Consider the following 25,794-nt stretch of genomic DNA (forward strand, 5'->3'; position numbering starts at 1 on the left):
GAGCTACCAAATATCTCAGTAGTTTTGTTGTGTTTTAAATCATAATTTTGCATTATGGATCATATCCATATGCAATCAGTTTTAAAGACACAAGTCATTACAAATCGATCAATTTGGGTCGCTGATAACCTCCAAGCAGATCCCACGGTGACAAGGCAGTATCCATTCGCCTGTTGTGGAGCGCTTAGGTCGCTGGCATTCATTCAACATCCATGCCAGGGTAAATGTTAGCTTGTGAAAAGCGCCGCCTTCCGACCCTCAGAAAACATGCAAGAGGAGCAGTATACGTAAACAGTTCTATTTTTCACACACACAGTAAATGGATGATATCCCATGACGTAAAACATGCATATATGGTGGAATATTAATATGGAATAAAATCATAACGTGCAATTTGAGTCGCTATACTTGTTTTGAAGTCCTTGCCACTGCAACCGACTAAGTTCGACGCATGACATCTGTCACCAGAGTCAATATTGGCTTGACAAAAATAGATGCGAGGTGATCATAATGTACTGACAGGTCACGTTTGATAAAACAAAACATTTACGGTTAGAATGTGCTTCGTTTAACGAGTACATGCATTTCATTGATATTGTAGATGTACATGTGACAATGAAAGCTGGAGCTATTTTGATAGCCGCGCAATATGACACTGGAGAGCGCCAGGGTTTGACCTAATAGCCGTTGCCTGTGTGTGGTGGATATGAATCCTATTACTGACGTAGTACACAATGGTATAAATAGTTCACGGGCCATGTATGTACCCCACGTTATGACCCCCTCAGTATGTCACACACTCAGTGTATTATTTAAACAACATATTGCTGTTGTACGAGTCTAAAAGACGGGTCTCCCACAGTGTGGCATGGTCCTACGGAGATTCCTAAAAATGTCGCACCATTCCCACATTAACTGACCGTCCGCGTTTCTTGTCATCAGACCTTGAAGCAATGTTTGTTCGAGGTCGTTAATTTTTTTTCGGCTATTTTTAAAACCCCGCACGGCGCTGCATTGCTTACCGTATGCCACTGACGGGACTGACCCCGGGCTAGAGCGGCATAAAACTGTACGTACAGAGGTATAAACATCACCGAACAACATCAGCTGGAATTTTTTTGGACGCCGCGCGCCGAATTTGTTGTAGAGGAATTTTGCCTTATGTGACCGCCGGGAATCGAACCCAGGGACGGAAGCGTGCAGAATTCAACCATCGTTTGACATAGAGGTGACTCGGGGGGACGACACTGTGGCCGGTGGTGTGACGACAAGAGAGAGAGAGACTACCACAACCAGCAGCCATGATGACCGAAGTGTTACCGGACGAAGCCGACTGGACAGAGACGGAGACAGAGATTGAGATCGAGGTAGAAGACCTCGTCCCCAAAAGCCACTGGGATCTGGAAGCCATCTTAGACGGCAGGGACACGGGAGAGCCCAAGAAGAGGAAGATCAAGAAGAAGGTGAAGAAGAAGGTGAAGAGGAAGCCGAAGCCCAAACCGCCGACCCCGCCTCCGCGCCAGATCACGCCTTCTCCTCCGCCTAAACCCAAGACCCCTCCACCTCCTCCCAAGCCGAAAACTCCCGAGCCGTCGCCCGAGCCGATCGTGTACGTGGATGAGAGCTTGACGCTGAACGAGGAGGATGACTCCGGGACCGGGATGGGGTATGACGGCATGGGGGACGACGACGGGCTCGGGGCCGGGGACGGAGGGGACAGCGGGGCCGACACCGGGGACGAGACCGGCTTCTCCGAGGTGGAGATTCAGATGGCGGACGAGTCGGAGGCAGCGCCGGGGACCATGAGGTCTGTGTCTCAATGGCGCGGAGGGGACTGGGGGTAAGTTTCGATATACTTAACTACTCTACTTATCATTAAAAACTTTATCAACTGCATTAGCAACAGCCACAAGAAAGGAGTCAAACCACACTAGCTCAGTAACGTACGTAGGAACATCAGACAAATCTATAGGAGTCCTCTTTACATCGTGTGTGTTACCTTGCACTGGGCTTCGGACACAAGTTTGTAATATATTCATCTATAATTCTCTGAACTATAACATTTTTTGTTTCAAAAGGCACACAAATATACCCACGGTTGATAAATCATTCTTTTGACACCGACAGATACCATTGCAATTGTATCTGTATATCCGGTATAACAACACCAATAGACGTGCACTCTGGTGAACTATAATGTAGTGGAGAACTCACTGTGTTCTCTGGGTCCAACGTCGCCGAATTCCACGCCCATGTACGTAATATGTTGTTTGCACGAGAGAGCAACAGCTGGGTAGTAGGGGTGGTACAAGTTTGGAAAACAGTCCAGTATTGTTGTTTATCTACTGTTGTACACCGTAGTACACTATTATAAATCTCCAAGCAGATCGGCTTTCGGTACAAAGATCTAGATTGGTACCAAATTGGCTAGGGTAGTATCCATTTGTACCACAAAATATATACACATTGTACCAATACAATGCAAAAAAGAAAGCCCCAAAAATCACCTAAAACATGCCGACTCGAAGCCTAAACCTCTGCTTGGTGGTAGTACTACACTACATCGTCTTCTTTAGTGTCGGACATCGTGGCTGTTCGTGTAAGCTATCTTATCACACATCTCCCGCCATGAGAAGGCGGCCAATCTCTAAACTGCTGACCGAGTTTAGAAAACCCAGTCATGCCAATGTGAAGGACAGAGGAAAGTACTTACGTAGGGAGTGTAGGCTTACATCATACATACTCGTATTCTTATACAGACACGTTTTTTTTGCGCATAATACCTATGCATGCGTGCATGTTATACTAGTATTAAGTTAATGAGGTCCAATGCTATGTAGTGTTAAAATATGTCTTCAAGAAAAATTCCCATGTAGTTTTGTGAACGGGATTCAGTACTAGTATGCAGTAGTCTACTATTGAAAAAGATAAAATTATAGCTTACTACTACATGTAGTACTGGATCCCATCCACAAAACAAAATGCGGGTCTTTTTTTAAGAGAAGTAAAGGATCGGGCAATGCAGTGAACTGGCGACTATCCCTATTCATCTGTTTATAGTTGGGCTCGAAATTGGTCTGACCCCTTTGGCCTTATCACACAAACACACACGCACATTCCATCAAGTTATTCTGGTTTTCGAATTCAGGACTACGAGAACTACTAGTAAATACGCAGAGCCGCATCGAGACAAATAAAAGGCACTCATAGAAACATCATACTGCATCATTTGGAGCCCCAGTAGGGCCCCATGGCATGTAACGCGGGGAATGCCGGGTCCCTATAGTATACTGATACTGGTATTGCCCACCCAGTAAAAACCAAACACCGACGACCTCAAGCCATGTCATGGCGCGGCATTTTTAACACACAGAAACAGGGGGCGCTTCCGTGCGGTGCACTGAAAATTCAGCCAACATGCCCTTGAATTTTGAGGTAGATAAATCGTGTCATTCCAAAAGCTTTCAGCCATTGATATTTCCACAAAGGTACTGTGAGTCAAGAAGATATCTACGTAAATATTTGAGTACTTTTGCAAGGTTTCCAATCTTTAAGGTTTTGCAATAGATGCTACACTCTTACTGCTAGTAAGAACTAATATGACACTTAGACTAGAGCTGGTTTTAGGTTAAAGGCTCTGAGAAAAGATAGATACGTTGTTTTCCTGGTTTTAACCGTTACGTCTATGACACTAGACTGACGTTGTCACTAGGTGCTGTGTTCAATATACATGTAGGTAATCTGCCGAAGTTGTCCTTTCCTGAACTTGAAATCGATATGGGACGCCCATGAAATTGGAGACAAGGCAGGCCCAACTGACATTGACTTTACTCTGTTCCCTTCATCAAAATAGTTTTCCTAATCCGAAGTATCAGTGTGTCAGTTGGGCATGGCCCCTTAGAGCTGCACCTGTTGTCCCTGTGCGATATTTCCCCCGGTCACCAGGCAGGAGCATGTTGTCGTATGGGGTCTTGCCCCAAACTATGTTTATTACCCATAATCCCGTGCGCTGGGCAGCCATTCGGAGCGGGGTGACAGCGGAAGTGGAACTTATGACGGGCAGGTACAGACCTAAAATTCACATTTTTCACCCCATAATAACCTCCGATTTCCCAGATTTACAATCTGGGAGTTATAACAGGCTTGTCTCTGTGTCTGCGTGCCGCAAAGCTGCTTCGTTTCTCGCTGGTTTGACCGTTTTGCTGGCTGAATCGTTGTCGGGACGATCTCGCCCCTCCTCATAGTTAAACAGAGATTTATTTCTGGAACGATCATCTTTTCTTTTAATTTACTGATCCTTGCTTTAATTTTATCGCTCCTTTAAAGATTTACAGCGCAGCTGCTTTCATATCCTCATTATTCGTTAATATATTTGTTTGAGAAAAACATGGGTATGTAGAAAAATTAAGGAAATACCCCAGACCGTTAGTCATAGATTCCAGGACTTGATAACATTTAGATAAAGATTTATCTATCGCTAGCATATCAATAAGTTAATTATGATATCCTATAAACATATTAGTTTCACAGTTTGTGTAGAAACTGTTGAAAAAGCTGTATCAAGGATTGTCAGAGAGTTTTTCTTTCGTTGTTGACTTTATTTTTAGGGTTTGTCCATATTCAGACAGACCCCGACCGGTTGATGGATAACTCACTTCCGGTGTCTGGTCTGGCCGAATGCCATGGTCAAGACCCTAGCAACGCCCACAAGTCGGGATTCTGTTACATTTTCAAGTTTAAGGTCACATTTTTCATGTTCAACATCACAGTTCAGGGCTCGAAATTCAGGGTGCATATACTATACTATAGTCTGAAGTCCCAGGACAATTTAAAGTCATCCATTTCCAGGCCATCAAAACAAGAAAGAAATTTAGTAATTAGAATTTAGATGAGGAATCTGTCTGATATTGACATTTACTGCCATTTCTTATTACATTTTCGATATCTTTAAAGTTCCTGCACTTAAAGTTGTGCAGCCAAAATTGGAGTCTTATGACTGTGTAGGCCACCAGTGCACCTAAATATTTGTGTAGGATAAGGTTTCCTAGCATTTCTTTTTTTTTAAAGTTAGATGTAACATTAACAAGTCAAGGAATGGATTCCTTGAAAGGAAAAACTTGAAAAGAAAAAAAAAGACAGGGAAGTTTTGCATCCTGTTCACAAGATTGCTAACAGTTGATGACAGCTTCCTCTGACAGCTGACATAGCTTTCTGGTAGGGCTGACAAATCCGTTTACTCTTGTACTTGAAGTTGAACAACAGCCCTGCTTTCCAGTTACAATGCTTACTCTACGCTTAGCCAGTCTGATTTCTTGGTCTTCAGATTCACCACTTCATTTTCTTCTGATTTGAAAAGAAAATATTTAAAAAGCACATAATTTTCGGATCCATTCAGAATACCAATTGACAAAAGTTACCTTCCAAGTTTTCTACTAATAAGTCAATGAATTACAATTTCAAAATCCATTATTTGAAACCTTAACCAGCCTGGTATGTTGACATCGTGATTACATGTATTTTCATACATGTATATCCTGCCGACTCCAATATTATTTTCCTGAATAATTTGAACCAAGAAATCAAATTGGTGTTGCCCAAAAAATTCTTGAAACACTTCCCAAATCTGAATAAGGAACTGCCCTAGAATTTGAAGCGGAAGAAGCAAAAGGGGGACCTACACGTAATGTTACATGTACATTTTGTACTTTCATTGATATTAATAGTAAAGTATACATGTACATTTGTACTTAAATTGATGTTAATTTTACACAGAGATCCCAACCACTTAGAAAGGTTTATCAGCATTAGAAATAGGTGCTAATGTCCAACTAAATCCTTGATTGTGTGTCCACAAATAAACCATTACTCTACTTTTTAGATTGCATACATGTTAGGTTAATCAGGCCTCCACCCAATCTCCGCTATTTCAGCCATTCAGATTGAGTATTTGATGTCGGTGTTCTCTCTTTTACATGCAATTCTATCAGGAACAGATAGGTGGCCATGGATATCAGGTAACATGTACTGTTTGCTATGCTGCTCACCTATGCGTACCATTGGTACAATGTTGAAATACTGCTTCTAATTTTGTTCAGCACTGGGCTAGACTCAACAGTTCTGTTTGTTACATGTTGTTGAAGATTTACAATACACAAACTGTGTGTAGTAAAGTATTGAAAAACGTAATACAGCATATAACTCTTGTACAAGTTGTACTTCAATAGAAGATAGATATCTTACATATATCTAGTTTTTGTAATCATCTGGAACTTGCAACATCAGTAAGGTGTATACCCTGAAATACATGCTACTGGAAGTCATTTTAAACAGACATGTTATAATTGATAACACTACCAACAACAGTCACTTCTTAAGTTCTTCACCTCTGCTTTTCTTGCTCACCCAGCTTGTATTTACCTACTCTCAGTACAAAACTGGTTGGTAATATTATAAAGCTCTTTACCACTTATGTGACTTACATTGAATTCAGTAAAAGAAATGCTGTCCTGTTTTGTCCTAACTGTATTTTGAGAAGTTGACTTACTAAGTTACGTTAAGTTTTAGGATAATGAAATAACAGCTGTTTCTAGAGAGGTCATCTTGAATGTTGGCTGGTATTCAAATCCTTGTACAGTGTAGTGCCAGGTGTGTACATTTGTATACTCAACCTCAAGACTTTTGAAGTCTTTAAGTTCTTACAGTAACATCTTAGGAGACAAGACAGAAAGCCTACCATTATTTACTCAAGCTCCTCCATGTGCTAGTCTAGATCTGTCAGTACGTGCTGCATTCTTTGGTGTGGCCTTTTTTGCCCTCACCAGGTTCCTAGTGGTGTTGCTGTTTATAGTAGAGGACCCAGAAGTGTTTGGATACCTGACTCCCCCTTTGTTTACACATAGCACAGTCCTCCCTCCCCCTCCTTCGGAGCAAACCATCTATTGCTGTGAACATTTGCCAGTGTCAAGTCCAATGCCATGCTCAAACAGGCCTGGGGTTGTCGAGGTCTCTGCCAGGCACCTTCCTTAATCGAAAACATACGTTCAAGGACATATATACTAGCCAAGAGTAACATTGCCAAGTGGATTGCTCACGTCTTGGGACCCTGTCCCCCCCTACAGGCAAAGTGTTGTGTCTGTCAATTTGTTTTTGGAGGGAGCTAGCTGCCTTGGTGGACAAATGTTTGAAGGGGTGTCGGTTCTTGGCCTTTTTTTTTTGCCATTTCCAACGGTGCAGCGGTGAAAGGGTGTCTGGATGATGCGAGGGTATTGCTTATTTAGACTGTCTGCTGTAACTGTTACGTCTTTTACCCTTAGTGCTTTCATCTGTTGATTTGCAAACTCTTACGCTGCATGGTCTTGCGTAGTTTCACTGTAACCCTTGCTCTAACTCTTAAACGTGTGACAGCAACGCTTTGCAGACTTTGTACAGGGCTGTACGTTGTGTTTGTAAGTCGTTCTCTGCACAAGCTCACCCTTAAAACTTGCCAAGAAAGTAAGGAAGCATTTGATTAAAAAGGGCATGGCTTGTTAAAGAGTTTTTGTCAGTTTTTGCAAGTGAAGTATAACATACCATCAGTTGGGTTAAAGAGGTGTGTGTCCTAATTTGCAGACTTTTGCACAGTAATGCTTGGTGCGCATTCTTCAAAAGGGACAGCCGCATTTTTGTATGGTTGACTTATATTATTAACTGTGCCCAACTCCCCATGTAGTGCTAGGGAAGCAAGGAGTACTCCATTAAGTAGGGATTCCGCAGGGAACAAAAGTGATATCCCTGCAAAACGCCAACTCAGTTTCAGTGCAGTACCCTCCACTAGACAGTAAGTATGTCACCATGTTGGTTTAGATGTGCCCCTCCCACCATTGCCTAACCCAGTTCCAGAAAGGGATCATGAGTATATGTATGTCAAATTGTCAATCACTGAATCAGCGAATGAAGTCGAAAGTTTTAAATTTCTTTCTAACTCGTAACTGCTGTGTCATTGTTTTCATCCCAAAGTTCATAGCTGTTAGCGGCAGTCATTTTGAGTTTACTAGTAATTATCCAATGTTTTGTCTACTAACACTAGTAACAAAATGAAAAGAATTCCCAGTTTTAGACAGATTTGAGCATCATTTTATTCTATTACAAAATGTTATAATTCCATTATCATAGACTGTATCTAAATCAAAGTCAATTTCCTCTTATACATTTTACTAATAACAAGGAAATATAATTTTGACTAACATTGATGTATTTTTCATGTACATCTGTGCATCTGCAAGCATTGTTGGTCTTTCTTAGAACTTTGCTACCACTTTTCTTCATCTTATGAAAGCTCTTCTGTGATCTTAAACTTTCTTGAACCTCTCAAGTGTAGGTTAGATTTGAAAGACCATAAATATTCTTTTATGGAGCTTGAGAAATAATTTTAAGATTCTTCCCATATCTATTAGCTGATGTCTGGCTCCTTTCAATTATATCACTTCCCACCAAATCTTCTTTGGCTTGAAAGATATGTTTAGACTATAGAGAGTGTACTAAGAGTTATTGTTTTGATAACATTAGATCCTTTAATGACCTAGTGGGGTGTCTTAGTTTGGATTTTGCTCTTTAACTTTTAAGGAACTGGTCTGTCTTGTCAAAAGAGTTTTCTGATACTGTATTTTCTATCTAAGGCTATGCTTCATATCTTAACTGCAGTCTTGTACTTTGAGCATTATACTATTTATACATATAGAATTTTGCTTTTTGAGCAGATGGTCTGTCTTGTCAAAGAGTCTGTTTTTTCTGAGGCTATTCTTATTGCTACGTATCTCCCCTAGCCTCTCGTACCTTGAGCTTTATAGAATTAACAGTAAATGTGCACGTTCGCCCATCGTTTTCTGGCACTGCTTCTCCCACTCCAGCTGTGACTAAACTCCTCCATCAAGCCTAAAAACATGACGTAGACATTAGTTCTAACCCTGCACTTTCCCCGCTGCATTGTAGAGAAAATACCGCACCCGGGCGTAGCGGCGCAATGCCGCTTGCCTTGCACGATTCGTCCCTATTCCAGCGCCGAAAGGACAGTGTGAGAAAACAGGACGCGATTGACCGGTCGGTATCAATACATGTTCATGGTGCTAGGTGTAATTGCAATGGCACTTGGAGTTGGGGTGTAGGAAATCGGCTGGGGGCTACTGAACATATACAGAATGTTTATGCCTCAATTTAAGGCATCAAACATTCAAAGCTAAGTTCAAGCCATTCAATCTAACCTTGGAGCATTAACATTAATCTGCCACTGAACAAAATGCTAAAATGTACATGTATATATGTGACCTGGTGAAAATATGTTAGTAGACGTTACTAGTTCTATTCAAAAAGTATAGTCAGCTGTAACAACAGTACTTATAGCAATGATTATTAACCTGCCCAGTTCATTTAGCTGTAATAATCGCTGAGGTGTTAATGCAAATAAATAGCTGATTAAGACCAATGGGAATTAAAGTCAAGTGTTGGTGATAATCAATCTCAAATAAATGGCAAATGGTGTCTGAATTGGTGGTTCAGTTTAATGGTGAAATAGCAACTTGGCCATGGCATTTAAAAGGGTAGTAATACTAGTGTTGGTGGTAATTCTGTTGAGACTTTTAAAGTTTAAACTTAAAATACAAAGCCTGTTTGCAACTGATAGAATCAGACAAAATGGACTGGTATAAAAGAGTCTATCAGTATCACAATTCTTGTGGTGGACAATTTGGTTTGGTTTATTAAGAGTATAAGGTGTAATTTTCACCAGTATTGTATCTAAAGCTTAAGACACAGGCGAGATAACTAGCAGATATGGAAGCACACACAGGTAAGTTTGCACAGGTGCAAGTACCGAGGATCTTACCTTCTGGGTTTGTGCTAGCCTACACCAGTCACCCACTTAGGATTTTAGAATTCTACAAAAAGAGGGTGTGACTGGCCAGGGAAGTGGGTCCACCGTTACGGTTTCATTTCCTGCACGGGCAAATGAAGTCTACAGTGGCTTAATTCCCTGGATCTTTGTGCTGTGTACATGTGTACCTAAACCCACATTTAGGTTTAGGTCTGGATTCAAGTCCAGAGGTTTAGGTTCAGGTCCAGACTCGTAAGTGCGGACCTAAACCCATGGCATATATACAACCTTGCATTGTTGTTTGGGCAAAACTTGGACCACATAACATGGAGGCTGATACTTCACGATGCCCAATGGCAATGTATAATTTTGCAGCACAGATTTTGCAATCTATGGAAGGTTTTAGGTGGTTTGGAAAGAAAGGGGTAGTATATGACATGTTTTTTTTTATTATAAGTCCAGAATCGGTTCTTGACTTTTAGGGAAAGGTACACAGCACTGTCTGGATCCCTATTTGGCTAAATGTACTGTTTTTGAAGCCACATTATTAGTCTGGTGTAGGTTTGCGCTATTTCTGCAATGTACTCTACACAGGTACATGTACAGGTACACACATACACAGCACCTATAGTTACAGTATATCGATTTCTACTGTTGGCCAACATTCAATGTTGTATACAGTATTACAGTATGCTTTTAGCTTGTGTTTGTATTCGAATTCCGCACCTAACTTTTCCCTTTACACACCTTTACAGCAAATGCAGGTCAAATGGAAAAGTTGTTTTTTCTTCTTTTTGTTTGTGGAATATAGGAAACAAAGTCATTCACAATTTTTCTTTCTATAGAATTAGAAATGAAAGTATCATGAAGGTTTGCCAAACGTGGTAACTTGAAAATCCAAATTGGATCCATACATGCTCAATTTAGACTGTCGATGTTGAAAGCAACATTTCATCCAGGATGTATTTTGTTCCCAAAATTGATCCTTGGGAGTTCCGTAAACTTTTGAATTTAAATCACTGGTGTAGAAGAATCCTTCACAATCACAGCTCTGAATGCGAAAGTGTTAAACTCTACAAGGTTTACTTCCTTGATTAGGTTGAAATTTAGTTTTATTTAACCCTTCCAAGATCAAGAGAAGACAGCATTTTGACGAAATCATTCAGTGAAGTGCAAGACTTAAAATGTTAAGTAATAGGAGAAGCATTGAAATCATCCCTTAATGTAGCTATTTGCACAAATTGCAGATTTGCCTGATTTTCCTGTTCAAAGATTTTTTAAAAAGAAAACAACAAGTTGCCTATAAAAGGAAATAAAAAGAAGAAAAGACAGTTGTCATAAATGTACCTGTAAAAATGACAGATCCCAGGGGGTTTCACCTCCTAACTTCTGCAGTCACCAACACACAATGACAAACCAGCATTGTCAATGCATGTCGGAATTTGTTTGGTGAATACATTGATTCCATCCATTTCAAATCTGCTAAATATAAAGCCCCCCAAAAATTGATTAACGTGTATTTTTATTGTCATAATCGATGTTTGGGGGGTGAAATTTGTGAAATTTGCTTTGAATCAAGTGCCAGAGTAAACACTGTCCATCTCTTTATTTTGTGCTCAATTTCAAGCAAACTAAATCAAAAGAGGACATGAAACCAGTAGCAAAAGTCAAGAATGTACACGTTACTTTCAAAATTACTTACACCAGAAATATTTTAGTTGTAATACAGATATACCTGCACAACTCCAATTCTACACTTACCTACACTAACCTGCATATGCAGGTGGTATTTCGAGACCTATGCCAACAATCAGTACTGTACATGTACATACCATAAAACTGCCAATACATGATGCAGGTAAACATCAGAAATACCTGCACAGCTCCAATTTTAACCTGCATACCCAGATAGCCCAGTGCAGGTTATGTGCAGGTAGACAACAGAAATACATGTACCTACACATCTCCAATTTTACCTACACTAACCTGCATATACAGGTGACATTTCTACATGTACATGTTATGTACATGTACATGTTTGTAGTACAGATAGTAATGACAAGCCTGTTGTGTTATTTTCCCATTTCAGCTCCATCATGTCCAACCTGGCCAATGCCATGTGCACCAGGTGTCGGGGTGGCTTTGGGCCGTATGAGAAGATGGTCAACTCCAATGGAGAGCTGTACCATGAGAAATGCTTTGTGTAAGTACATTGTACAATGTACATGTATACTGGCTTCTGGCAGATTCTGTAGCAAATTTACTAAGACCTAGGAAAAAAAATGTTGTGTTTCCGGTTTCCTGACTGACCCTAGCCCTTTTTTATTGACTACTAGTAGTAGTAATGCTAAAATATTTTCAATCTAAATTTCAAACCCTCTGAAAGTCTGAAATGTCATTCAGCATGTTTTCAACCAATTTTCTGGATACCTTCCTGCTAGTAAATAATGTGTAAATTATTGTAGTAAATAACATCTTTTCCTTGTTTAGCTGTGCCCAGTGCTTCCAGCCGTTCCCAGATGGACTCTTCTATGAGGTGAGTACCAGTATGATGTATACTATACATTCTTGTGAATTTCGTGAATATTTAGCTTTGTTGGGATGAATTGTAAGAAAATCTTATATTCTAAAATCTTTCCCCATTTCTTCCCAAATCTTGCCCTGAGAGTTTAAAGGTAAAGTGAAATGACTACAGAAGTCAAGGTTGATGTTGTGTTGTTGAATGTGTTACAGTTTGAGGGGAGGAAGTACTGTGAGCATGACTTCCATATGCTGTATGCACCATGTTGTGGGCAGTGTGGTAAGTTACATACATTGTACAATGTACAGATATATACTTCTAACCCTGACTCAAACCCATACAGAATTGCATGTTGGCAAACATTTTACATGCAATTTGAAGGATACCTGCATAACGAGTATATTGTGAAGTCAGCAGTAAGCACAAAAATTTAAACAATTGAACCCCTAGCCTGATTTTTTCAGTTTGCAAAATTGCAGGTTGCTTAATTTTTCTTCTGCAATATTGAAAATATCTCTGCATAATGCAGACTGCAGGTGGGTATTTCTAACTCCCTATTACTACTTGAATGTTTCTCCCAGGGGAGTTTGTGATTGGCCGTGTTATCAAGGCAATGAATAATAACTGGCACCCCGACTGTTTCACCTGCCACACCTGCCATGCCCCGCTGGCTGACACAGGATTTGTCAAGAACGCTGGCAGGTAAAGTTTCCATCCATTTGTTTAATTTTTTGCATATTGTATAAAAACAGAACATGTCAATTTGTAAAAAATTTTGAGACAGATTGTACAGGAGAAACTGGAAACCTACATGTTTTTTCGGGGGGGGGGGCATTAAATGGTGTTAAGTAGTAAACATAATACTTACTGGTATTGTAGTTTATGATAACATTACTTTGTTGATAAGAAGAAACAAGTAAAAAGCAGGTCATTATAGGTACATGCATTCAAGAAATAGAGATACACATTGTTAAGATGCCCCTGTAAACCCTTGCTTGGGAAGAATCTTCAACTTCCAGTGTATTCCTACAATGTACATGTATGTTATTATGATTACTGGATCAGAAGTTGCTGAACGTTACACTTTGTATCCTAGGGCCCTGTGTCGCCCCTGTAATGCAAGGGAGAGGGCTTCAGGACTGGGCAAGTACATCTGCCAGAAGTGCCAGTAAGTCACACATGTTTTGCATCTACCAGGCTACAGAAGTGGCTGGAAAGAGTAGAAATTGGACAAATAGACAGATAACATGATCCTAGGGGAGTTGGTCTGCTAAAGGAGTACAGTTCAGTAATGGCAAGCTGTACTCCTTTAGTGGACCAACTCCCTTGGCATGTTTTCTGTTTTTTTTGGCCAATTTCTACCCTTTCCAGCCACTTCTAAAGCATGGTAGACCTGATACATTTTGTCTGGAATCAATTTGTATGAATTTTTATCCATCTATCCCAAGTGATAGTTTTTGATGACAGTATTTCTACATAGAAGAATTGTTGATACAAGAGTTAGATAAATGTTTTTATTTTCCAGCCAAATGATTGAAGACAAGCATCTGATATTCAAGAGTGAACCGTACCATCCCTACCACTTCAACTGTCACCATTGTGGGTAGGTAACAACCTTCAGTAAGGCAGTAGGAAGTCTTATAAAATGTAACCTCTGTTAGTATTTACCTTCTGGGCTACATATATCTGTACATATATGTGTAGCATGTTCTAGAGATCTATAGTGCAGCACCCCTATGTAACTGCCTCCCTAAAATCAAGACCATAGCATATACATGACAAAAGATACAAAAAGTGAAAATTCTGCTGCGGTACCAAGGAAAGCCAACAGGAGGCCCAAACTCAACCTTGACACTCATCTTACAAAGACCTACCCACATACCAATTATTATTACAAGACACTTAGTCTTTGACAAGGAATGAACAATCCACTGCTTCTGTGACGTCACATTATGCAGATGACACACATGACTCAGTGAGCAGTAGATCATATGTTGCAGAAAGTCTGTGGCCCCCTCTGTACTTTGTTGAGGGATGGTTGTAATGCCCAGAGGTAGATGGCACAAAGAAGTCTGGCCCCGTGTCCTAGATTCTTATTTTGTACGTTGATGAAGGTTAGACATCCAGGTAAACAATATTCAAAGGCAGATCAAACTCTGCTACTCTACTCTTCTTTGGCGTCACTAAATGAAAGGAGAGCACAAGTTGACACTAATAACATGTGAAGGAACTGGAAAACCAGTTGGGACATGACAAAGATTCGTATTTTGTTCATCCGTGAATAGTTTATCAGGTTGGTAAGTCACTGAGTAAAGAGACTCTATTTACACAACCAAGTCTTTTATTCAGCCGACGTTTCGGTGACCGTCTGTCACCTTCCTCAGAGCTATTCTTACTGGTTCACATTGCAATACAGCACAGGTGTCGCTGCTATAGATGCATTCCCAAATGTACAATATTTACATATCTACACATATGCTTGGTTACAGGGAACTGTATCTACGATGCAGTCCCAAACGTACAGGAGTTGGATGTATACAAAATTGTGGTCAGTTATTAAACAAGCCATTTTGTCCGTGTTGTTTACAGGAAGGAGCTGACAGAAGTTGCCCGTGAGCTGCGAGGAGAGCTGTACTGCCTCCCCTGCCATGACAAGATGGGAATCCCCATTTGTGGTGCCTGCAGGTCAGCTACCGTAAATCTCCACATTTTTGTATCGTCAACTTTTCACTCAAACTTTAGTGCTCAACAATCATTGCTCAATGATAGAATACTACAGTACAACAACTGCTAGAAACTGTCACAGTGATAGAATTGTCAATTTGATATGCAGCCTGGCTGTTTAATATCATTCATACTTGTAATGTTAAGAGACATAACATTAGCAGAAATGTTAAGGTTCAATCAAAGAACTGAAAAGCAGCTGCACTTCATAGAAGCGCCACCTTGCAGTGATGTATAGAATTGCATGGCTGCTGTTTGACTTCCCACATTTTTGATGATGAAAAATCTGAGATGTATTACATATAGAAGTTGTAGTGAAATACATGCTGTACCTCCATAGTCTCCAAACTTTAAGAGCTGCCTTTGGAATACCAGGATTCTTCTTAAGTATGTAAGTCATATCTATTCTCTAGAGGATACGGTCTATATCCTAAAGTACATTGTACTAGTACAAAACAGCAGTGGTTTACATGTACAGATGATACAATTGTATTTCATTATCCAGGCGTCCCATCGAGACTCGTGTGGTGAACGCACTTGGCAAGCAGTGGCATGTGGAGGTAAGAACTCTGTAAGGTAGAGGTAAGACTCTGTAGATGTACAGTAACCTCTATTTATCCATATAAAATTTGAGATGTGCAGGTATTTCTGATGTCTACCTGCCTCTAATCTGCACCGGTCCATGTACTGGGCTAATACATGTATACAAATGTAGGTGTATATGGATTTTGATTTGCTGCATTCACTGTTACCACCTTTGAAGTATAAAAGAAAATTTAAGACAAAAAGTCATGGTTTCTGAAGAGTTTTTTGTATAATCCATACTTCTCAAAGTCCGAGTGGTGCAGGTGAAACTTGTCTGGTCCAGGTAATTTTCAATGTTACCAGCCCAAATACTACTATTTGAAAACTTCAATACAAACTCCCAAGAAAATATTGAGATCCTAATGAAACAAACAAACTTCTTTGTTGTGCAGCATTTTGTGTGTGCCAAATGCGAGAAGCCGTTCCTGGGCCATCGCCACTACGAACGGAAGGGCCTGGCGTACTGCGAGACTCACTACAACCAGCTGTTTGGGGACGTCTGTTACTGTTGCAACAAGGTCATCACTGGAGATGGTAGGTCATAGGTCAAGGTCATTGGCATAGCCTGGGTTGTAAGATTATATTTTAAGGCCTACAAAAATAAATGTTTTGTTTCCAGTTGTTACAGTCCTGAAAGGAATAGGGTTGGTAGGTACATTTTGTACTAGTGCTAGTAGGAGGGATTGTTTTTTGTTTTGCTTCTGAAAATGTGTGAAAAAAATAACGTCACATAGGGTTTGAATATCAGATGTCAGATCAAAAATGGTAAGACCTTGTCAGCAGACGCTAGGCTAGGGTCACTGGGTTTTTTTTTTTTCTAGGATCTGTCAGGAAACTGGAAACACAACATATTTTTTCCTAGGCCTAAATAGACTCAATGCCATTTTTCCACCATAAATTAAGAAATTCATTTGGATAGTGTTGTTTCAATGTGCTATGTACATGTAAATAAGTGACTAGAGTATTGACTGTCAAGCCTGCAAACTCAAAGACAAACAAAAAAGTTTATGAAGAGTGAATTTTAGAATACATTATGATCATTGCCTTACTGAATGGATTATGTACATATACATTATTTGTGATTCCAGTTGTGAGTGCCTTGAACAAGTCCTGGTGTGTCGCTTGTTTCGCCTGCTCAATCTGTGACCAGAAACTTACACTCAAGTAAGTACTCATTTTGCTCTTTACATGTACTTTACTACATGCTATAATATGTTTTCTTATCACATTATCACAGAAAACATGCAGTAGATACATGTATATTTTTTTTCAGTTAGAACTCTTAAGAGTTATGTGTAAAGTCTGTATAGTGACAAAATGCAAATAAACTATAACATTCTACTTGTTAGTAAGAGTTCAGGTGTATACAATGACTATTGAGAATACAATGTATGTTGTTAATGGATGCTATACCATGAATTGAAAGTGTATAGCATGTTGGTCTTTTCAGTTTGGTATGTTAGTTCTTTGCATCGTGAAGCATGCATTCAAAGTTATTGAGCCTGAAAATGTATGACTGTAAGTTGCTTTTGTGTGTTTCCTACAATAAACGATTGGGTTTTGGGTGACTGCTACTTGCATGTCTACAATTCACTCAATGTTGCATTGTGTCATACATTTTGTAGCAATATGAATGTGTGTTGTATTGAATTGCCTAGATCTCTTTCTATGTTACTGCAATTATGTTGGATTTTATGATTGTTACTTTGATGCACAGCCACAATATCAAGTAGAAATGTATAGAATTCATATGACTTTCCAAGCTATACACTACTATTTTCAAATGGGCACATTTCATACAGAAGCTTCAACAACAAATTGTATAATCATAAATTGTGGTGGCAAAAGTTGTGCCTGTGCAGTTCAAGTGACATTTGAATCCAATGTTGTTGTGTTTTTTTTGTTTTCTATGGTGTGTAAGTCATAAACACTTGCATGTGTACATATATGTGTGTGTGCATACCATTTTGCTGCTTGAAATACAAGACATGCAATGAGACCTTTCTATATTAGTATTGTGCATGGCAAATCTACACTGAACTAGGTACATGATGTAAATGGTAGACTGATGTATTTTTCCTTGGAGTGTGCGGCTTCCATGCCATGCAAAGGACACGTATAGGTAATATATGCACATGTAGTTAGTGTATTGTCCTTTTCTATATGTTTGTTGTTTGGATTGCATGTTTTTTTACAACCCCTATTTTGGTATGCATAATGTATTAAGATTAATTATGATATTTTTTAACATCACAGTAAGGGCATGAAAGGTTAGAAATGTTGATTGCATGCATGAAAAATTTTCATTTCGATTCCCTGCAATGACATTCTTCTTGTGATTGAAATAACAGGATTGCCCCTTTTGAAATACATTCACATACTCACTTTGAAGCCGATGTTCATGCAACATTCATAGACGGGTCGTTACACTATTACAACCTATGGTTACACTCTCAAAATTGCCAGGCACGTTGAATATATTCCTTGGCTAAAAATCTACCATGTCACGTTGGCTGTGGCCTGCAAGAAATCCAGACAACACTGGAAAATATTCTTCCGATAGTTTCTGAGAACTCCTTTCCTGCTGTGTTTGTTTGTTTCAGCCTTAGTCAATTCGTACAATACTCAAATTGGCCTTCAAGCCACTTTTCATTGAAGTTTTAAAGGAAGACAAAATGTAGCAAGATACAGATTATACAGACCCTTAACATATCTTTCTGTTGTCCCCATGCATTTTGTTGTACCTAACCTTCCCAGCTACAGTACAGCAGCATGTTGGCAGAACGTAATGCGCTTGTGTGAAACCTGTATTTCTTGTTGGATGTTTGGTCAATATTGCATCAGAATTTTGCCTGTTGGAGGTGATATCTTTTTTTTTTAACACAACATTTGAAAACTATAGACAAGAATGTGATTTACGCGTATACAACTTTAGAGTTAAAAGAGACATTCTACCCAAGTATCATGCACAAGACATTACGGGTTTCACGCAGGCGCAGTACGTTCTGCCGTCTTGCTCAGTACAGGACCTGTGTCTTGGAATGACCCTCAATCATTTCTGTACTCACCATGTGTACATTCCACACAGCACCAAGTTCCTGGAGTTTGACATGAAGCCCGTCTGCAAGGCCTGCTTCGTCAAGTTCCCCATGGAGCTGAAGAAGCGCTATAAGTGAAGGCGCTGACGCCTGTCTGTCACGCCTGTACCGTGTACGCATGTAGGTTGGACATGCCGCAGTCAGCAATAATAATACAATCTCCTGCATGTTACTACACAGTTTAAAGGCATACTCTACGTGTATTATGACCAGACTAAAAAGATTACCGTAATTCCTGATTTTTTTTCACAGACTTTTATGTTTGCAGTTTTCACCTGCCACCATTGTGAACATACATGTATATTCCTGTAGACATTGAACTACCCCAGCCAGGTCATGATAATACACCAAAAGGAAGGGAAGGATATGGCTATCAAAGAGATTTTTTCTATGAAATTATCCAGGAAAGTTTTTAAGATGCCTTTTAAAAATTTTGTTTCAAACTCTGACAAAATATCTTTATCTTACTGTGAATACATTGAATACAGTAGGTATGCCTTTAAGCATCACAGCTTACATTCATGTTGATTTATCATTCTATACCTTCACATTACCATGTTTAGCCTTCAGCACTCTAAAGGGCCCATTTAACACCAGCCTTGTGTTGGTTCTCTTGGAGTCCTGAAGGTAAAAAATGCTGGCAAACTTTAATTTGGTGATGGCCTTTCTCCATAATAGATCCACTTTTTCCAAGTGTCTAGTAAATAGTTAGGAAGGTGACATGCCACTAATTAACTTACTAACAGTTTTCATTGCTGCCTTATGAAAGCTATATTTTGTTTGACAGAATGTGCATGAAGAGCCATCTTGTACATGTATATAGAAACTGCTGCAATAGTAGATACGAAAGCCATGTAGCTTTGCTTTTCCAACTCTCAGCAATAATACAAGACATTGTCTGCTAGCATATAATATTAATAATTAGTAATATGCTTAGGGTGCTTTTTGATTTTAATCCATAACTTGCCATCATTTGCATTGCTATAACAAATCCTTTCCTTTTCCACTTTTCCTAGGCACTAACAGCCTTGTGCTCTCCTAGCCCTTACAGCACTTGCATGGAAGAAACAACACCTATACTAGCAATACCTGGTTTGACATTTTTGCTCTGTGCTGTATATGTAGTTGTTTTGCTTCGGTGAGACAATATTCTCCTTTTTCCCATTCCCATGATGCATAGCGCTAGGGGGGTAAAATCTCCCAGGATGCATAACGCACGGAGGTCGGAACCTGAACAATTCCAACCACCTGGTGCTATGCAACCTGGGAATTTTTATGCCCCCCCCCCCCTCGGTGCTATGCATCCTGGGAATGGGAATATGGTGAAATGGTGCATCCTGCAGTAGTGGTGGCGGTGCATGATGGGAATTGCTTGAGTCGTGTGACCTGCTAATTTATGCGCATGTAGTTTGTTTTGTTTTCAGAGGTTTTCTAACGACGCGCAGCATGCCATGCACTTTTCATTAACCAAAATACTAATTCTAATTCCCTTTTTTTCCTGTCAGGAGGGTTTTATCTTTCAACTTTTCTCAAACACTTTTATGATGCATCTTTCTTCTTTGTGTGGTACATTGAACAAATGCAAAATTGAAGAAACACTAACCATTGTATTGTATGCACAAGTTTGTGGCATTTAGACTTTAGACTTTGTTGTATAATGTAGTATCTTTAGTTCACAGTTGAAACAATCATGATAGTAAATATTATAAAAGAATTTAGTTGCAGAACAATTCTACATTGTACAATGTTTGGCAAAAACTATTCAACATAGTAAAGAAAGAAGGTATAGAATAACATTTAACATCCTATTTGTGGTGTTGAGTTTGCAGTGAGAGGTACGGAATTTCAACTTAAAACACCGCAAAAATTTCAAAATTTACAATTGGCGAGGATGGCACATATATGTAGGCTTTCTGCACTTATTTGCCACATGATGATTCAACGTACTTTGTTAAGAAAAGACCAGAAAATTTCCTTTTTGTATCATCCAAATGTTACATAATGCAGCTTGATTAAGGAAGCATGGCATTTCACCAACTAGGGCATACAGAATCTTTTTGTTATACCACTAATTTTAAGTCTTTCTTCTTTTTCTTTCCTATTGTGCACAGGAGTCGATTCATAGAGGTTGATATGAGGCCTGTCTGCAAGAAGTGTTACGAGAAACTGCCGACGGAACTGAAGAAACGTCTGAAGACCTAGAGAAATGGGGTTTTGTTGAGAATCCTATCCCAGCATGCAATGTTCCAAAATGGCTGCCGCCCTTCACTGGTGACCTTCACATACTGAAGTTATAGACTTTGTAGAGCAGAAAAACAAGAACGTACAAGTGATTGTGAAAATGTGTTGATAAAGAAAAGACTTGACAATAATTTACTGATGTGAACAGTTTTCTAGCCAAAAGTTGCGTGCTGGGATAGGATACAGTAACTGTTATGGTTGGAAGATGGCAATGATGTTGAAAGAAGGAGAAGTTAAAAAAGAGTGAAATTACATAGTAGAGTTTTGTACAACATAGTTTTTCTTATACTTACCCCAAACCAGAGAAAAGGCATACGTATTGGACACTGTAATAATAGGTAAAACAAATCTTCACGATCAGTCAGATAGGTGCAATAAGAAACGGTGCTAAAGAATTCATAATATCTCAGATAACTACATTGTGTCATAATGTAGTTTATCTTTTCTTGGAATGACATGCCAACACTACCTGTGATTTCAGACTAGTAATATAGCCAATATCCACGGTACATCTAATCATGAAAGGAATATGTAAGTTTTCTCTATTTCAGTGTACAGTACTTTGCTTTTGTGGGTTATTGATATTATACTCAATATTTTCAGCATTTAAGCCATTTTTTGTACTTGGTACATACATATGTACATGTATGTATGTATGTATGTTCATATATGTATGTACATGTAGGTAAATATCCAGTTTGCTTAGTTATAACCTATATTTTACAATCCGTATTTACCAAAATGATATTTAAGTTTAATTAAGCTCTCTTAAGCAGGCTTCACAGCTACTTTGGTCTTATATGTGCTACATTTGCACTAATATTTTGTGTTATGAATTATATTGATGCAGTAGATTCAGTGGATGGTAGAAAATTAAAGTATTTAATATACATTATATAGGGGCAAGGAAAATATGTATAGACGCTTTTCATTGGTGCCAACATTGTTTACCAGATAAGTCACAAGTCACACTCAGTCTGTTGAAGAAGACCACAGTGAGGTCTAGGTGAGAAAAGTTCTTTGTGTTGGAACAAAAGCTTTAACTCCAAACATGTACCTACCAACACAGATAAACTTTCGATATAATATGTGAAAAGCCTGTATACATGAAAAGTTGACAGATATTTTGGTGTCTTAGATTGATCTCGCATATTGAGTGTGATATGGTTTCAGGGACGAACATTCAATATTTGCCATACTTAGGATTTTCCCCGCAAGCATATAAAATTTCTATAAAGTATCTGTTGGTCTAAGGCAATTTAGTGCTTGATTCTACATGTATATGCATGGCCCCTATACATGCAACGTGATGTAATACGGTAGAGAGAAAAGAATGGCCTGTAATGTTTTATTTATTTTAACCAGTTTGTCTTCCTCACCACCAACTTACATGTACACGCAGTGGAAACAGTCACTTTTTTGGTCTTAATTAAGCTCAATTATGCTCTTTTTAATTGATTATGGTCATATTACTTTATGTATCTACAGGTTTTATTTTTTGGATGTGGTATTACTAAGACAAGGGAATTTTGTTTCATTTACATATATTTAGAACAATAAAATGTTCCCTTTTTTCACCAGATGCCTGTAATTCTTTCAATCCATGTTGAGAATGCATATTCTATTATTTGTGTATTATAGTAGCCTGTGTTAAACATTTATCTCACCACCATGGGCTGATTGGCCTTGAAATCGAGCAAAAAACATAGCTTCAGGTTTATACCGAGGACAGGTATGTTTTTGGTGTTTTAATGGAGTTCAGCACCAAGGACAGGTGTGTTTTGGTGTTTGAATAGAGTTCAGCACCAAGGACAGGTGTGTTTTGGTGTTTGAATAGAGTTCAGCACCAAGGACAGGTGTGTTTTTGTGTTTTTGGTGTTTGAATAGAGTTCAGCACCAAGGACAGGTATGTTTTGGTGTTTGAATAGAGTTCAGCACCAAGGACAGGTGTGTTTTTGGTGTTTGAATGAAGTCCAGCACCAAGGATGTGTGTTTTTGGTGTTTGAATGAAGTTCAGCACCAAGGACAGGTGTGTTTTGGTGTTTGAATGAAGTTCAGCACCAAGGACAGGTGTGTTTTGGTGTTTGAATGGAGTTCAGCACCAAGGACAGGTGTGTTTTGGTGTTTGAATAGAGTTTAGCACCAAGGACAGGTGTGTTTTGGTGTTTGAATAGAGCGCCGCTTCCGTGTTCGCTTAGTTGTGCTGTGGCACCGTCCTAGTTCTGCAACGACCCTTTGTTCGAAACATTGTTCTGGAACAGCAAACTCCCTTTGTTCTAGACTAGCAACGGCGTTCGATGTGGTTTGTTTACAATCTTGACTGACTCGGAGCGAAAAAGACGTAGACGTGAGCTACTCCTTTCCTCTGTCAAGAGTTGAGTTATTTCAGCCAACATGTCGAAACGAGGTGGCCGGCGAAGGCACCGGCGGGCTCGAGCTCGGGCCGCTATAGCTACTTCTTCCACTTTCCCGGCCTGTAACGTGCTGGATGAGCCGCGGGACGGACACCGGCTGGTGTTTAAAGCGGCTATGATTACTATGTTGCTTCTTGTAACTGTGACTACGGTGAGTCTGCTACATTATCACTTCATATCTCTGTACCATCTTTTACATATGCCAAAATAGGTAGTCTGATATGTTACCATCGACCACTGATTGCCCATTAGTTTACGTTGCCTAGCTGTTCTTTATGCATGAACTATCGTGATAATCATTTCAGCTTTATATTAACCTTGAGGAAGTTTAGACGATTGTTCACTGAACATGATGAAAAGTTCTCCAAGTTGAGAAACAAAGGATGCCCACCCAGGCCTTGCCTGTGTCCAAACTCTGTTACTATGGAAGAATGTGTATGTTTCAGGTGGTTACTGAGACCGCCACAGTTCAGTGGTACTACAACAACACCGCTGTAGATACTACATCTGCCAGCCTTCCCCCGTACCGGAGCTGGGGATACAGCACAGGGACGGATCCCGAGGTTGCGCACAACACCGGGAAAAGGTTCCCAGTAAAGCCCGGATTTGGAGACGACCCGACTCTGATTCCCGACGATGTGATCACTGATCCTGGCATGCCTCCTGGGGATGAAGTTCGCCCACCTATTCAGGGGCCAACTGTCTTTGGATGCAGCGTGCAGGAGGAAATTGACGGCGTGCCGGATATCCTCAAGTCCTGGGCCTTCATGACGACAGATCAGCGCAACGTGTACCTCGCCATGGCGCGGCTTCGCATCATGAAGCAGATCTTCGAGGTTCTGAACCGCGAGTTTGATCCTGAGATGATGGCCCAGTTTGCTCCCGCCTCTAAGATGACCCAGTCTGCGCTGAAGCCGGACACATCTACTGATGAGAAAACAAAGGGCGACATGGAGAAGACGGAGATGGCTGCGGAAGGCAGGGTGCTGGTGGAGAACGCCACAGAAACGACAAACAACACGACAAGCCACGAGGGGAAGCACCGCATGATCGGGGGTATCCGGTGGGTTGAGACGGTCGCACTTACCGTGTTTGGTGTGGTGGCTGCGGGGTCGGTGGCCTACAGCTACAGCTGCACGGCACAGATCACTTAAGTTAGAGACAGGTCCACACGTGGTTGGAACCGATATGGTTTATCTATGAGTATGAGCTTCTGATGAAGTTATACTTTTAATGAAAACAGAAATACCCCTGCCAAGATGGCAAACCTACGTCAGATGTAATTAACATTTCTTGACACTCTCGGTAATGAATTGGTACATTTGAGAAACATTGTTCATTTGCTTGTTTTACAGTGAGGTTAATTGATAACTGTGATTCTTTTTTTTTTCTACTAAAGACATAAATGCCTGAGAGATGCTCTGTTACTTACTTTGTTAAGTACCCACGTCAACATTACTTAAGATCCAATCTCAGATATAGATCACACATTTCATTGTCATGTCTCCTTTTTCATGACTGGTATGAACGTCGTGTGAGGAAAATGTGCCTTTTTTAACATGTATCTTCTGTGTATTAAAGAGAACTTTGCGCGAAACATGAGTCCGTTTCATGTGTTTTAAATATATCTGTTAATATAAGTATAAAGTATAAGAAGAGAGTTTTTGATCAGTGAAGAATGTTGCGTTGTGTTTTCAACAGTTACGTCATTACCCTTAGCTTTAGAAGGGGACTAGAAGAATTACTCATACATGTTGTGCATTATACGTGAAGGTGAAGTTATTTGGGAAATCTGTTGAGAATAGTGAGGGCACGTCAATAAACAGAACGCTACTACATTATAACAATACTCAGCACCAAGGACAGGTGTGTTTTTGGTGTTTGAATGGAGTTCAGCACCGAGGAAAGGTGTGTTTTTGTGTTTGAATAGAGTTCAGCACCAAGGACAGGTATGTTTTGGTGTTTGAATAGAGTTCAGCCCCAAGGACAGGTGTGTTTTGGTGTTTGAATAGAGTTCAGCACCAAGGACAGGTGTGTTTTTAGTCTTTGAATGGAGTTCAGCACCAAGGACAGGTGTGTTGTTGGTGTTTGAATAGAGTTCAGCACCAAGGACAGGTGTGTTTTTGTGTTTTTGGTGTTTGAATAGAGTTCAGCACCAAGGACAGGTATGTTTTTGGTGTTTTAATGGAGTTCAGCACCAAGGACAGGTGTGTTTTGGGTGTTTGATTAGAGTTCAGTACCAAGGATAGGCGTGTTTTGGTGTTTGAAAAAAGTTCAGTACCAAGGACAGGTGTGTTTTGGTGTTTGAATGAAGTTCAGCACCAAGAACAGGTGTGTTTTTGGTGTTTGAATAAAGTTCAGGACCAA

General features: G+C 39.9%; 2 protein-coding genes across 4 annotated transcripts; both read left to right on the plus strand.

The window, feature by feature from the left end:
* Positions 1–751: 751 nt before the first annotated feature.
* Positions 752–21,082, plus strand: LOC109477853 (LIM and senescent cell antigen-like-containing domain protein 1). 3 transcript variants are annotated; one of them, XM_019779284.1, is made up of 13 exons: positions 752–1,840; positions 11,934–12,047; positions 12,335–12,380; positions 12,578–12,644; positions 12,947–13,067; positions 13,462–13,533; positions 13,891–13,968; positions 14,955–15,050; positions 15,595–15,649; positions 16,067–16,208; positions 16,763–16,838; positions 18,763–18,884; positions 20,884–20,975. In XM_019779284.1, exons 1-12 carry the CDS (start codon positions 1,302–1,304, stop codon positions 18,848–18,850), a joined length of 1,494 nt encoding a protein of 497 aa, XP_019634843.1. In that variant the 5' UTR covers positions 752–1,301; the 3' UTR covers positions 18,851–18,884; positions 20,884–20,975. The 3 variants fall into 3 exon arrangements, with proteins under 3 accessions (XP_019634843.1, XP_019634842.1, XP_019634841.1); XM_019779283.1 differs by having other exon boundaries at positions 754–1,840; positions 18,763–18,892; positions 20,884–21,082; XM_019779282.1 differs by lacking the exon at positions 18,763–18,884 and having other exon boundaries at positions 754–1,840; positions 20,884–21,082.
* Positions 21,083–23,407: 2,325 nt separating this feature from the next.
* On the plus strand, positions 23,408–24,938 carry LOC109477718. Its single transcript, XM_019779063.1, has 2 exons — positions 23,408–23,578; positions 23,874–24,938. The coding sequence occupies exons 1-2, from the start codon at positions 23,408–23,410 to the stop codon at positions 24,579–24,581; spliced, it is 879 nt and encodes a 292-aa protein (XP_019634622.1). The 3' UTR covers positions 24,582–24,938.
* The last annotated feature ends 856 nt before the right edge of the window (positions 24,939–25,794 follow it).

Source organism: Branchiostoma belcheri, unplaced genomic scaffold (genome assembly GCF_001625305.1).
Source record: "Branchiostoma belcheri isolate BF01 breed outbred unplaced genomic scaffold, Haploidv18h27 scaffold41, whole genome shotgun sequence".
Taxonomy (NCBI): Eukaryota; Metazoa; Chordata; class Leptocardii; order Amphioxiformes; family Branchiostomatidae; genus Branchiostoma; species Branchiostoma belcheri.

What these genes read in the sequence shown, in the direction of transcription:
- LOC109477853 (XM_019779282.1), top strand. Translation starts at nt 1,302, where the DNA reads ATGATGACCGAAGTGTTACCGGACGAAGCCGACTGGACAGAGACGGAG. An exon ending in TACCATGAGAAATGCTTTGT is followed by an intron (nt 12,048 to 12,334) that starts GTAAGTACATTG and finishes TTCCTTGTTTAG; the next exon opens with CTGTGCCCAGTGCTTCCAGC. An exon ending in GCAAGCAGTGGCATGTGGAG is followed by an intron (nt 15,650 to 16,066) that starts GTAAGAACTCTG and finishes TTTGTTGTGCAG; the next exon opens with CATTTTGTGTGTGCCAAATG.
- LOC109477718 (XM_019779063.1), top strand. Translation starts at nt 23,408, where the DNA reads ATGTCGAAACGAGGTGGCCGGCGAAGGCACCGGCGGGCTCGAGCTCGG. An exon ending in TTCTTGTAACTGTGACTACG is followed by an intron (nt 23,579 to 23,873) that starts GTGAGTCTGCTA and finishes TGTATGTTTCAG; the next exon opens with GTGGTTACTGAGACCGCCAC.